This window comes from Sorex araneus, chromosome X (genome assembly GCF_027595985.1).
Source record: "Sorex araneus isolate mSorAra2 chromosome X, mSorAra2.pri, whole genome shotgun sequence".
Classification (NCBI taxonomy): domain Eukaryota; kingdom Metazoa; phylum Chordata; class Mammalia; order Eulipotyphla; family Soricidae; genus Sorex; species Sorex araneus.
Window position 1 is genome coordinate 57,987,192 of NC_073313.1, and position 15,141 is coordinate 58,002,332.

Here is a 15,141-nt window from a genome sequence, read left to right on the forward strand (position 1 = left end):
TTGGGTAGTGGAGGTCAGTTGCCGGTGCTGGGTCCCTTGGGGCGGGAAGGGCTCTCACCCACTCCCCTCTGGGGTTCCCCTGAGTGGAGAAAGCCTGGCGCAGGGTCTGGTGGCATGGTTATGGGGGCTTCATTTTACATTACTGGTTTACATTACTGCTCATTACACGGTTTTGTTCCTAACTCAGTCCACCACCATACCCTACCCCAGAGTACTCACTTCTTTCTAGTGGGGTTGTGGTGTTGTTGTTGCTGAGTTTTACAAAGGTTTTGTATATATTGGGTATTAGGTCTTCGTAATATGAGTGGTGGCAAATATTTTCTCCCATTGTGTGGGGTGCCTTTTTGTTCAAGTATTTATTTTTTTTGCAGTGCAGAAGCTTCTTAATAATGATGAAGTATTATTTTATTAAAAAGATTCTGGGGTTGGAGTGATAGCACAGCAGGTAGGGCATTTGCCTTGCATGCGGTCAACCCAGGTTTGACTCCCAGCATCCCATATGGTCCCCCCAAGCACTGCTAGGAGTAATTCCTGAGTGCAGTGCCAGGAGTAACTCCTGTGCATCGCTGGTGTGATGCAAAAAAGATTTTGTTTCTGTTTGTTTAGACAAAGCATCAAATCATTGAAGATGCACTAGATTCAATTTCATAAAGTTTTCTGTGTATGTTTTCTTCTATGTATTTTATGGATTCATCTCACATTGAGGTTTCTAATCCACTTTAAATTGACTTTTGGAAATATGTGAGATAAGGTCTAAGTTTCTTTTCTCATATGTGGCTGACCAGTTTTTCTCATACTCCTAGCTCTTCTTTGCTGAATATTAGCTGATAATATACCTGAGGATCTATCTCTGGACTCTAAATTCTATTTTATTCGACTGAGAGTCTGTCTTTATTCTAGTATCATACTTTCTATTTTAAATTATAACATAATTTAAAGCCTCTAGATGGTGAGAAACAAAAATTGCAGCACCTGGTACAAAGTGTTAAATATCTCCTTCAAAGCATCCCTAGAGTCCTGTCTGAGAATTTATAGAGCTGATTGGTGACGGTAGAGCCTTCTGATGCCACCTAATATCAAAAGCCTTGCCTGGGGTTCTCCCAGTGTGTACATAAATTACTGTAAGCTTCTGAACCTTTTCTTTCCTCCTTCCTCTTTCTTCCTTATTCCCTTCCCTCTCTCTCCTTCCCTCCCTCCCTTCCTTCCTTCCCTCCTTCACTTCCTTCTTCCTTTCCTCCCTCCTTCCCTCTCTCCCTCCCTCTCTGCCTTCCTTTCCTTTCTATCTCCTGTTAAATGATTTAATGGCATCCTGACTAGGTTTGTGCTGTTGGAGAGCTGAAAGCCTGTGGAGGTGCCTTGGACCCACAGTTTCACTACTCTTCCTTAACCCATGCTGTGGGCTTCTGCCACCAGCTTCTTTATGCTTGGCTTGAAGTCTCTTTTCAGTTTCCTTGCTCTCCTCCAGACCAGTAAACCTTTTTACAGTATCACAAAGTGCAAGATGTATTTACCTACCCCAGAACTCATGTCCCTTGTTCTAGTTTTTCTCGTACCTTTTCCCTTCATGGATGCCATCCCCCATATCTCTCTGGCTAGAGTTTATTGGACTATTGGGTACTGTTGATAAATGCACAAAACAAAGTTATATGGAAGATACAGTTGGGGGAAGGTTGATTTTTACTCTGTCTTCACTTTCTCTCTATGTGTCCTAATCCTTCCCTACAGGTCCTTTTTAAATTTTATTTTATTTTTAATTTCTTTTATTGAATCACAATGTGGAAAGTTACAAAGTTCTCAGGCTTATGTCTCAGTTATACGATGCTCAGACACCCGTCCTTTCACCAGTGCCCATATTCCACCACCAAAAAGGAAACAAACAAACAAACAAAAAAACCCAGTATACATCCCACGCCCCACCCCCCGACCACCCCCCCTGCATAACTGAAAAATTTTACTTCCTTTTCTCTTTACCCTACAGGTCTTTTTTGGTAACGTAGATGCCTCTGGGATAAGGCAGAATATTTTCAACCCTCCAATAATTGCTAGATATATTCGTTTGCACCCAACACATTTTAGCATCCGCAGCACTCTTCGCATGGAGTTGATGGGCTGTGATTTAAACAGTAAGTGCTAAGTTATCTCGATCATTCCCTCCTCCATCCATGGGTAGATGAACCATCCTAAATTTTCTGTGACTGGTTCAATTTCAGTGCTAAATCCAGCACAGTCCTAAACAATGCAGGAATTGGTCAGCCTATCTGTGTGATTCCCTAGAGGCAGTCACCTCCTGCACTGCTTGAACTAAGCTAGTTAAAGTTAAATATCTAAGTAGAGGTGAGCAAAAAGAAGGAGCTGTGTTAACCCTAATATAATATAGGGGCCCAGAAGATGGCTCTGTGGCTTAAGTCACATGGCTGTGTGTTCAAACTTGGATGCTTTCAACACACACCAAGTCTAGGCCAGAAGGTGGCTCAGTGGCTTAGGCAGTGTCCCAGGAAGTGTGAGGTCCTGAGCTTCATCCCCAGTGCCACACATGGGCAAAAGAGACCCTGATTGCCCCACATCTGGGGTACCTGACAAGGGAAAAATAAAACAATAGTAATTATAATGGCAGTCTGTACAAAAGCTAAAGCCTGGGAATTAACATAGGGTGGCAGTAGTAGACAGAAGAAACAAAGCCAAAGCATGTCCTCACAATGACTTACTTCTGTCATTTCTTTGAGGTTGCAGCATGCCTCTGGGAATGGAGAATAAAGCCATATCTGATGCGCAGATTACTGCCTCATCCTACTTGAATAATGTTTTTGCCACATGGTCTCCCTCACAAGCCCGACTTTACCTCCAGGGTAGGACCAATGCCTGGAGACCCCAGGTAAGATGCAGCACATTTGCCATTTCTCAGACACAGAGAGAGAAGTGACGGTTACAAATGCTTATGGGAAACCCTTGTCTGACTCTTCACAGGTTTTCAATTCTTCCCAAAAGGGTGTCAATAAAATTAACTGTAGACAGAAAGATATTTAGTGGAAGTGATTTCACACAACATTCTTGGGAGAAATGGTCCCTCGTGGAATTTTCTAGAAACATAATTACCCCTGCAGTAGTGGGCTAATTCTGTACGGGAATTATTGGAACTGAGATATTTTAAAGAAAAATACCAATAATTAGCCCTCTGCATATTTCTTCATGCTTCAAAGGAAAGGGTCACAGTTCTATATAATTTATAGGGAATAGCTTTTTTCTAGAATACTCTGTGAGTGATTTTTTCAATCATTACACAACTTTTGGGAATGAATGAAGTTAATTATCTCTCTACCTTTAGGCTTACTTTTGACAAAGTAACTTTGATACCACATCACCAAACTTGAACACTAATCTGTATATGGTTTGTATTTTTGTTCAGCGACTATTTAATAGGCACCTATTAAATGGCTGAATCTAAAGTAACTTCAAGTTTAATAAGGGAGATTGAATAAAACATTAAGAAACAGGCTGGTAGGGGGCTGGAGTGATAGCACAGCGGGTAGGGCGTTTGCCTTGCACGCCGCCGACCCGGGTTCGAATCCCAGCATCCCATATGGTCCCCTGAGCACCGCCAGGAGTAATTCATGAGTGCATGAGCCAGGAGTGACCCCTGTGCATCGCTGGGTGTGACCCAAAAAAGAAAAAAAAAAAGAAACAGGCTGGTAGAACTGGAGAGATAGTGCAGTGGTTTAGGCACTTGCCTTGTAGTACACCAACCTGTATTCAATCCCCAGAACCCCATATAATCCCTGAGCACAGAGCCTGAAGTAAGCCCTGAGCACCACCAGATGTGGCCCCCAAACAAACAAATTTACAGAGTGAGTGGTAAGTGCTGGTGATATGGTTAAGAAATTATTAGGGGATTAATGAGAACAAGCAGTCATCATTATGATACTAGTCAAATTATCTTTTTAGGTGAATAATCCAAACCAGTGGCTGCAAGTGGACTTCCAGAAGACAATGAAAGTCACAGGAATAACCACCCAAGGAGTGAAATCTCTTCTTACCAGCATGTATGTGAAAGAGTTTTTTCTTTCCAGCAGTCAGGATGGCCATAATTGGACTCCATTTCTTCAGAATGGCAAGGTGAAGGTATGGTGGTCTCAGAACAGCACAACAATTCTCCTGGTGTTTTATATGTGCAAACAACAAAGTTGATATGTGACTTTAAGGATAAACTTTGCTGAGTACCTCTAGTTACAGGGCACTATGAAAAGTATTTTGGAGCACACTGTGGTGCCACACTATTCTATATAATCCCAGGAAGATGCAGAATAGAGCAAAGTGTTGGGGAAGATCTTATCAGATATTGATTTCATCAAGGATGATGGCAAGAATACAAGAGGTGAAGAAAAACAAAAGTTCTTAATAATGTCTATATATCGTGAAAAGCTTAGATTTAGAATCTGATAAACACTCAAATACCATGTGCAGAAAAACCTACACCAAGATACATCATTGTTAAATAATCAGAACTCAATGAAAAAGGAAAGTATTAAAAGCTGCTTGGTGAAAGTATACAAAGGTACTTTGATTAGGCTAGCATCAAAGTCCTCAACAGAAATTCTACAGGTTTGGAGAGCTAGATGGTATTTAAGATTCTAAAAGATAAAATGTATTCCAGCTAAGAATACTATGATTCTCTTTCAAATATGATGAGGAAATGGTCTATCTCAAGTAAAAAAAAAACTAGTGGAGCTTACCACTGCCATTATTTAGGCATTTCCCCCTTCCCTTCCATTTACTGTTCTGTTGTGATAACCTGGTTGTGGTGCTTACATATCACTTAAGTCTATTCATAGTCTATCTATGTGGGGTTTTTTTTTTTTTTTTGCTTTTTGGATCACACCCGGCAATGCACAGGGGTTACTCCTGGCTCTGCACTCAGGAATTACCCCTGGCGGTGCTCAGGGGATCATATGGGATGCTTGGAATCGAACCCGGGTTGGCCGCATGTAAAGCAAATGCCCTACCCGCTGTACTATTGCTCCAGCCCCTATCTATATGGTTTTGAAGGCATGTATATATACATATACATGTGTATTTATGTCTGTATTTATAGACTTCTCTGGAGTGAGTCCATAAAAGAATGCAAAAGAGAGGAAAGGTCCTGATGATATACTGTATTTCATTACATCATTGTAGCAGACTTTATGATATTTTTGCAAAAAAAAAAAAAAGCTGGGATGCAGCCATTATGTGAAGCATTGGGGAAAAATGTGGAGATGATAATACTTTAATATAGAGTGTGCCAATTATACAGTGATGACAACTATGTAGTGAAATTCCATAACAAGATAAAATCACTCTGAGGCTGGAGCGATAGCACAGCGGGGAGGGCGTTTGCCTTGCATGCGGCCGACCCGGGTTCAAATCCCAGCACCCCATATGGTCCCCTGAGCACCGCCAAGGGTAATTCCTGAATGCAGAGCCAGGAGTAACCCCTGTGCATCACCGGGTGTGACCCAGAAAGCAAAAAAAAAAAGATAAAATCACTCTGGCAAAAGAAAGTCCCAGCCTATGGGCTGAAATGCTTCTATTGGAGACCTTCTAAATCTTACTTAACATTGACTTCTGGGGACTGAAGAATGTGGAACTAGATGTGGCATACCTGGAAAGGCACTGTTTCTGCTGACAGAGCATACCTCTCTTAGAGACTCTGGTTAACAAATATAGAGAGTAAATGATGACAATTAAGTCACTGTCACTGTCATCCCGTTGCTCATCGATTTGTTCGAGCGGGCACCAGTAATGTCTCTCATTGAGAGACCTATTGTTACTGTTTTGGCATATCCAATACACACGGGTAGCTGGCCAGGCTCTGCCGTGTGGGCAAGATACTCTCGGTAGCTTGCCGGGCTCTCCGAGAGGTGCGGAGGAATCAAACACCGGTTGGCTGCGTGAAAGGCGAACACCCAACCGCTGTGCTATCGCTCCAGTTCGACAATTAAGTATCCCATAAAAATTTTTAAAAAATTGGGCCTGAGCAGATATGGGTGCTTGCCTTCACACAGTTGACCCATGTTAATCTCTGGTACCTCATACGGTCCCCCGAGTTTATCAGGAGTGATCCCTGGGCACAGAGTCAAGAGTAAGCCTTGATCCCTGAGCACTCTCAAAATAATCACTGTCACTGTCATCCTGTTGCTCATCGATTTCCTCGAGTGGGCATCAGTAACGTCTCCATCGTGAGACTTGCTGTTACTGGTTTTGGCGTATCGAATACGCCATAGGTAGCTTGCCAGGCTCTGCCCTGCAGGCAAGATACTCTTGGTAGCTTGCCGGGCTCTCCGAGAGGTGCGGAGGAATCAACCCAGGGCAGCTGCGTGCAAGGCAAACGCCATACCGCTGTGCTATTGCTCCAGCCAATCCAAAACCAATAAATAAATAAAAAGAAATCCTGAAATCACATAAACCTCTTCCTTACCCCCACCCCATTAAAGAACTTTCACTTTGCTTTCTCGGCAGTAGAGGGTGCTCCTGAACTAGAACTTTCTAAGCTGCCTACATAATTTACTTAATGCTGTAACAAGAGAGAATACAGGGAGTTTTTGAATGAACAGAAAATGGCTGGTAGACTAGAAGGCATCATTGTTTTTGACTTTCCATCATCCGTTCTCTCCTTGAAAACTCTATTCATCTTTGATTTGCTGCTAAATTACTCATTTTGAACCCAGAAGTTTGAGTAGACTCAACAAAGACTCCACTTGCAAGCAGAAACTTAAATGTTCTTATGTGTTTGACTCAGTACTTTGTGCCATGAGATAGAAATGTCCAATCCAAGAGGACATATTGTGTAGAACTTCAGTCTAGAGCTGACTTCAGCCAGTGCAGAGCACTATTTTCACAGAAACAAGACAGAGACGTTTGCTGTTAAGTCACTAAGAGCTGATTTGGTTGGGGTTTGCAAGGACAATAAAGATAGATTAATACATCAGACAACATCCACATAAGGCTACTATTAGAAGAAAAAGTAAACTAGGATTCAAAGCACTTCAGATAAGGAAAGTCTCCATTTCACACGCACAATAAACCACAAAAAACAGATAAATGGTAAATCAGCCTGAATGAAAAATCTCAAAACAAGATTTTAATATATTCTTCCAATAAGAACATTTTGGGGGTCACACCCAGCACTACTCAGGGATCACTCCTGGAAGGCCTCAGGGAATTATATGGAATTCTGGGAATCAAACCCAGGTGGGCCACATGCAAAGCAAATGTTCTATCTCCTATACTATTTCTCCAGCCCTAAACAATTGGAACATTTTATTTTTTTTATTAATAGTTTATTTTTAATTAGTGAGTCAACGTGAGGGTACAGTTACAGATTTATACATTTTTGTGCTCATGTTTCCCCCATACAAAGTTCGATAACCCATCCCTTCACCAGTGCCCATTCTCCACCACCCGTAAACCCAACATCCCTCCCACCCTCCCCAGTCCCGTCTCCCCCCACCCCACACTGCCACTATGGGAGGGTATTCCCTTTTGTTCTCTCTCTCTGATTAGGTGTTGTGGTTTGCAATAAAGGTGTTGAGTGGCCATTGTGTTCAGTCTCTAGTCTATATTCGGCCCGCATCATCCTTCCCCCACATGACCTCCAACCACATTTTACTTGGTGTTCCCTTCTCTGAGTTGCCCAGAATGAGAGACCAGCCTAACAATTGGAACATTTTAAATTCAGAATAGAAATGAGGGAAAATAAAAATATGTGAAATAGGAGTTCATGAAACAAAAAAGGTATTGAAGGGAAATAAAAATATCTCAGAGATGAATACTATAATATCGCAAAGAGAATAGAGATATTATAGTGTTCAGAGGGGTAAAGAGGGGTATTGAAGAAAGTGTAAAGAGGGGTATTGAAGAGAGGAATTAAAACAGCCAAAAGAATGATAACCCAATGAAGGAGTAAAAAAAGATAGATAAAAAAGTTGCTGAAGACAGGAAACAATCACATCAGATTTCATCAAACATGTCTTTGTAAATGCTGAAGACTAAAAATCAAACAGCGAAATACCACTAATAATAAACTATCATCACAAAGAGTAAATTATCATCTGATAAGAAAGGTTTTTGGAAGCCAAAGCACTCTGGATCTATAAAGAAATCAACTGTGTTCCAGGGAAAACTGATCCAGAATTATGAATTCTTAAATAATCCTAGTCAATTCAGCTTTGAAGATAAACATGACAAATTGCTGGCATCTTCAGGTAAAAGAAAATGCAAAATGAGGAAAGTCACTTACAACCACCTCTTACTATTTCTTGTCACTGTCACTGTCATCCCATTGCTCATTGATTTGCTTGAGCGGGCACCAGTAATGTCTCCATTGTGAGACTTGTTGTTACTGTTTTTGGCATATCGAATATGCCACAGGTCGCTTGTCAGGCTCTGCCATGCAGGCAAGACACTCTCGGTAGCTTGCCGGCTCTCCAAGAGGGGTGGCAGAATCGAACCCGGATCAGCCGCATGCAAGGCAAACGCCCTACTCCAGCCCTCCTTACTTGTTTTTTGTTGTTGTTGTTTGTTTGTTTGTTTGTTGCTTTTTGGGTCACACCTGGCGATGCACAGGGGTTACTCCTGGCTCTGCACTCAGGAATTACTCCTGGCGGTGCTCAGGAGACCATATGGGATGCTGGGAATTGAACCAGGGTCGGCTGCGTGCAAGGCAAACGCCCTACCCGCTGTGCTATCGCTCCAGCCCCATAGCCCTCCTTACTTTTAAGGAACTTTAATGGATGGTACAAGAATTGTATGTATGGGAGCCAAAATTGCAAAATCATCATCAGCACTTAACCAAATGATCAAACTCCAACACAAGTAGTAGAACCAAGTGGACTTTTTAAAATATCAGTGCAACAAAAACTAAATACACAACAGGGACTAAGACTGCTGGATTAAAGGAAATTTCAGAAGATTTTTAATTTTTTTTCCTTTTATTTGGCCATGGCCAGCAGTTCTCAGGGCTTACTTTTACTCTCTGCTCAGGAAACACTCCTGCAGTGGCTCAGACCATATGTGGTGCCAGGGACTGAACCCAGGTCAGCTGTGTACAAGGCAAGCGCCCTATGTGCTTTAATAGTGCTCTGGTCCCTTAAAGGACATTTCAGGGTAGGTAGATTTCAGGGTAGGTTTGGTAGATTTGAACACATCCTTTGCATACAAAAGTCCTGGGTTTCACTGATGGCACTGCACGTTCCCCAAGCATTTCCAGAAGTGATCCCATATCACTAAATCAGGAGCACTGTCAGGTATGACCCCACCCCAAAGAAAGTAAAATAAAATGAAGGAGATTTAAAGGAATATGAGGGGCTGGAGCGATAGCACAGCAGGTAGGGCGTTTGCCTTGCACGCGGCCGACCCGGGTTCTAATCCCAGCATCCCATATAGTCCCCTGAGCACCGCCAGGGGTAATTCCTGAGTGAAGAGCCAGGAGTAACCCCTGTGCATCGCCAGGTGTGACCCAAAAAACAAAAACAAAAACAAAAGTAATATGAGAAGTAAATTGAATGTATGACGTCTTATTAGATTCAGGATTGGAAACCTGTGTAAAGAATGTTATTGTGATAACAGAAAAATTGAATATTAGATTATCTTGTGTCAATATTTTATTTTGGGGGTATAATAATAATATCTGTGGTTATAAAGAAAAGCAATGTTATTTTTTAGGTGTGGCATGCTGAAATATTTGGGGATAAATGCCATGATGTTTACAACTTCCTTTTATTTTTTATTTATTTTTATTTTTTATTAGTGAATCACCGTGAGGTTACAACTTCCTTTTAAATAGTTCAGAAAATTTGGAGTGTATTTATAAGAAAGAGAGAGACAGAGAGAGAGACTATGTCAATATAGTAGCAAACAATTGGTGAACCTAGGTGAAAATTTAAGAGTGTTCAAGAAATAAATCTAACAGAAGATATACAGCCTCCAAATATATATGAATATTTGTCAAAAAACCCCAGACGTTTACTTTTGCAAATTTTTCTAGTCTATCTCTCCTTAGTAGACATTATGCTCTGTATTTTGCATGCTGTAGAGCAGTGGTCACGGTCTCTGCCATCAAGGAGCTGGTATGAACAGAGAGAATGGTCAGGAACAGGTGGATAGACAAATGAGAAACGTTAAAGGTTGGAAAGCAAAGGAACCAGTGGGCAAGGCAACACAATCCTTTATTTTTATTATTTTGTTTGTGGGGACATGCCTGATAATGCTCTAGGTCTACTCCTGGCTTTTTGTAGGGGCTCACTCCTAGTGGCGTGTGAAGCTATGTGGTGCTGGGGCTGGAATCCAGGTTTTCTGCATGTGGCCTTTTGAGTCTTGTTTTAGATATTAGAGATCTCTAAGGATATTCAAACAAGAGCCAAAGGATTCAAAAGAGAGTGAAGCAGGGATAACAGAAGAAGCAGAGCGAAAGCCCTGCCTGCAGACTCTGGTCCACAAGAGGGAGCAGTATTTAGTGCCCAGAGAGCAGAACGGAGGGAAATGGAGCTTCTTGGCCTTGGAAATCACGACAGAAGTTCAGACTGAAGAGGGGCCAGATGATAGTACAGTGGCTAGGGCATGTGCCTTGAACATGGCCACCCCAAGTTTGATTCCCAGCACCACATATGGTTCCCTGAACTTCATCAGGAGTGATTGCTGAGCACAGAGCTAGGAGTAAGCCTAAAACCGAAACCACAAAGTAACATGGAGGATTTTCATAAGGGGAGCACCATGTTTAAATAATGGGTTCTTTGGGACCAGGGTGGGGACTGAAAGTGGTAGAGCACTTGTCTCATGTCAAGCACCCCACATGGCCATGGAAAAAGGAGGTGAGGAACTGCCTTGAATTGCATTCTTCATTCCCCCAGGCTTCCAACTGGTCATAGACCAAAGCCGTACAGTGGTAAGAGGCCTGAGTCTGGCTTTCTTCGGTTTTCTCTGTTCTGCACCCCCCAGCCCTATCTCAAAGTGTGGGGCTGCTTTACAGTTCACTTTGCCATTTGGTTATTGCCCCCAAGGTGGAGGCAGCCTTCTTGGGACTGAGGTGTGGGATGGTTCACTGCGGGGCAAACTGTGGGGCTCTGAAAAACGACCTGGGCAAGGTTGTTTTTCAGACTTGAGCTGTGCCTCTGTGTCTGTGTCCCGGCAGCAAACCTACCTTTGAGCAAAGCCCCTGGGAAGCGGGAGTGAATATTCCAGAGAAGGCTTAGCAGGGGCTTGCAGATGCCACTGCCACTTTCCTGGGGGGTCGCGGGGGGGCGTGTGCATTCAGCAGCATCCAGCCACCTACCCCACGGGCCTGGAATCCGAGGAAGGCCTGTGGTACACCAGCCTGAAGTAGGGATGCTGGAAAGGGGAAGAGTTTTTTCTGTCTGACCACTCACAATATGTCTTTCCTGTTGGAGGTTTTTCAGGGCAATGACGACGCCACCACGGCCGTGGTGAACTCTCTGGAGCCGCCGCTTCTGACCCGCTTCGTCCGTGTGCACCCTCAGAACTGGGCTCAGCACATCGCTCTGAGGCTGGAGCTGCTGGGCTGTGCTGCCGCCTAGCAGAAACCGCCGAGTCCCAAATGAACGGTCCGGAAGCGCACACGCATGGGTCCTTCCCGCCAGTGGACCTAGGGGCAGGCAGTTCCTTGGCCCCCACCGCCACCCCAGCGGAAGCCAGGCGCGACAGTGGGCAGAGGAGGTTCAGGATGTACGCATTTCGAATTAGGCTTCAGACGCTGCCAGGAAAAGTATCCCTGATCTGTTATTGTGGTCCAGCGTGGGACCACACAGCTGCAGGGACCCTCTCACCACGCCTCACAGGCCAAACCTGGTCATTGTGACCATCTGCTAAGTAGAGATAAGAACTGCCGTGTGACCTCTGATTCTTACTTCCTTATGCATACGTATGTCTCTCCTTTAGTTCTCTGGGGGCATGCGAGTGGCATACTCTAACCTCAAAAGATGTGTGCTTCTAGAACCAAGGCTCATCATATGAGCAGTTCAAGACACCCACCCCCAGGACTCTGAAATTCCATGCAATATCATTGATGCCTATTTCTTTCACAACAGTCCTGAGAGTCAGTCACATTTGGAAAGGGCCCTGATTCCTTTCAAATCCTGTCTCCCCCCCTCAAAAATAAATGTTGTGATAAACACCCTGCTGTGATGCAGATCAGCAAGCAAATACAAGGTTAGGATCCTAGAAATATTGGATACTTTAGTACAAAGGAATAATGTCCCCTTAAAAAATGTGTGGTAACTGAGAAAATAAGCAACGAAAACTTACCTCCAAAGCTCATCATTTTATTATTCCCACAGAAATATGAGGAAAGTTCTGACTGGCTGGGATAGGAAAAAGAACATCATCATTCAAAGAAGGCCTCATTTCACTCTCACAACTAATTCCTTGCTGAACCACAGCAGAAGGATATGGGGTGAAATTCTATTCCTTGTCCCACTTACACAGCTGAACTATCAAGCAATCAAGAGAAAGTGAACATGGGAAAGCAGAGGCTGCTAGGCCCATTTCCAGCAAACAATAGGAAGCCAGCCCCTGCCCCCAAGGTCCTTGCTATTGTCAGGGGCTACTGCTTCTGACTCTTTAACTCTTTAACAAACTGCCAAGGCTAAAGACCAGGATATGCCAGGGAGCAAGGGAGGAAGCATCCAAGTTTACAACCTGCAGTGGATAACTTGTGGGGGGTTTTTGTGGGGATTTTTTGTTTGTTTTGCTTTTTGGGTCATACCCGACGGTGCGCAGGGGTTACTCCTGGCTCTTGTACTCAGACATTACTCCTGGCGGTGCTCAGGGGACCATATGGGATGCTGGGAATCGAACCCGGGTCGGCCACCTGCAAGGCAAATGCTCTACCTGCTGTGCTATCGCTCCAGCCCCATAACTGGTATTCTTACCCTAAGAAAACTGCCAGCATCTCAGAAAAACCAATAGAACAGTTGCATTTGTTTTTCCATGCCAGAACATTTGTCTTCAAATCCTGCTTGACCCTAATCTGACCTTAGATTGGGGGGGCAACTAGAAAGTATTCTCAGGATATTCCTAATCTCTACCTGATAGTTTGTAGATCTGTTAGATTCTGTGAGTTTAGGGGCTAATTTACAGAAACCTTTCCATTGTTTTGCCTTATAGCCTGACACACAACATGATTTTCTTTGTGATAAAAAATTGCCCAGACTTAACACTTCATAATGGTATTTATCATGCTTTCTTGGTCACTGCCTGCATCTCTCTTTCTGCTGTGTTCTGGGAATGTATCCTTTGTCTTACTGATGGTTTCCTCAATAGTCACTTCAATAAAACTTTGACACATGCAAACAAATGTCTTTGAAAGCTGTGTTTTGTCAGTGAAAGTAAAATATTTTTATTAACTTTATTTATTTTATTTTTTGTATTATTTTTATGCACCCTGTTATTAACAAATAGGAAGGATGCTATAGAAAACACAGGCAAGTTAGAAACCAGAATAAATTTAACTCAGACTACAAACTGATTTGATTTATGTAATGAAACAAACTTGAAATGCAGTGTTGGTCCTGAGAGATCGTGTGTAGAGAGAGACAGGGAGAAGTGTGGCCTAGGCATCGGTCAGGCTTCATCCGTGCAAACAGCTTTTGTGCACGCAGCACCTGCTCTTGCTGAACTGTGCTTGAAAACATGTTCAGAGGGTCGATCTCATGTCATGTGTTCTTACTATGTAAACAGGGAAGCTGCTGGCAAAAATACCAGAGTGAATGTCATCAAATGCAGCAATACGAGAAAATTGTTTTGAGATGAAATAATAGTAACCAAAAGAGAGGAATCTTCAAATCAGATAAAGAAAGGATAAGAACAAAGTCTAGCCTGAGGCCAATGATAAATTTCTGAGTTGATGTAAAGAATCAGATTATGCATAGTCTCTGGCATAAACCTAGCCCAGTAGGACACTAGACACTTGCTAACTCCAGAGAAAGCAGGCCGTTTCATAATGCTGTTGAAGGGCTGGAGTGATAGCACAGCAGGTAGGGCATTTGCCTTGCACGCGACCGACCCGTGTTCGATTCCCAGCATCCCATATGGTCCCCTGAGCACGGCTAGGGGTAATTCCTGAGTGCAGAGCCAGGAGTGACCCCTGAGCATCGCTGGGTGTGACCCAAAAAGAAAAAAAAAACATAATGCTGTTGAAGTCATTTATAAGATTGCTGAGATCATAGTATATTACAAGATGAATGAGGAAATTCAATCACTTATGACATGCATTTTTGTAACTTTAAATAAACAAAATTTGTCGAACAATTTCAAGCTCAAAAAACTATATAGTCTTTGGAAGATACATGCTATCATATGGCTTAAAGGACTGACACACATGCATAGCATGTGGGATGCCCAGGTGCCTCCCCTGGTAGGCCACATGATTTCCAAATAATGCCAGGAACAACTCCTCAGTGCCACACCAGGAGTAACCACTGAGCAATCACTGGGTGTGGTCCCAAAGCAAAAAATAAATATTCTTGAACTCTGCAAGATATTTTAGTTTTGGTTTTGGACTACACTTTGCAGTACATCGCTTCTCACCCTTCCCAGGTGTTCTGCATCCTTTTTTGGTAGACATAAAGTTCATCAAATGAACTTTAATGATGACAAAATACAGACTGCAACATTCATGTTTTCCAGCTAAGGCATGGCTAAGTGGGAAAGAACTATTTCTAGGACTACCACTGAGCGCCTGAGGCTGAGGGCTTTCTGTTTTGGGGCCAAACCCACCAGTGCTCAAGGGTTATTCCTGTCTCTGCGTTCAGGGATCACTCCCAGTAGTGCTCAGGGGACCATATGGGATGCTGGAGATCGAACTTGGGTCAGCCGCATTCAAAGGAAATACCCTACCCACTGTACTATCGCTTGGTCCCACACTTTTTCTTTTTCCTTTCAGTTTGTGCTTTTGATGTCACATTTAAAAAACATTCCTGAGGACTCAGAAAGCAGCTCAGTAGTAAGGGGCACATGCCTTTCATGTGCAGAGACCTGAGCTCAGTCCCTGGTACTGCATAGCCTCCATTACATATTACTGGATGTCCTGAAGGCCCCTGAACTCTCCAAGCCCAAGCATTGAGCCTTTGAACACTATTAGTAGGGTATTGCAGG

General features: G+C 43.2%; 1 protein-coding gene across 4 annotated transcripts in view; it reads left to right on the forward strand.

The window, feature by feature from the left end:
* Positions 1 to 13,321, forward strand: part of F8 (coagulation factor VIII) — a 158,942-nt gene extending 145,621 nt beyond the window's left edge. For all 4 annotated transcript variants that reach the window (XM_004606583.3, XM_055120894.1, XM_055120895.1 and 1 more), the window contains 4 exons: positions 1,979 to 2,123; positions 2,724 to 2,872; positions 3,940 to 4,116; positions 11,418 to 13,321. In XM_004606583.3, the coding sequence (XP_004606640.3) occupies positions 1,979 to 2,123; positions 2,724 to 2,872; positions 3,940 to 4,116; positions 11,418 to 11,564 (618 nt within the window). In that variant the 3' untranslated portion in view covers positions 11,565 to 13,321. The remainder of the gene's footprint in view (positions 1 to 1,978; positions 2,124 to 2,723; positions 2,873 to 3,939; positions 4,117 to 11,417) is intronic.
* The last annotated feature ends 1,820 nt before the right edge of the window (positions 13,322 to 15,141 follow it).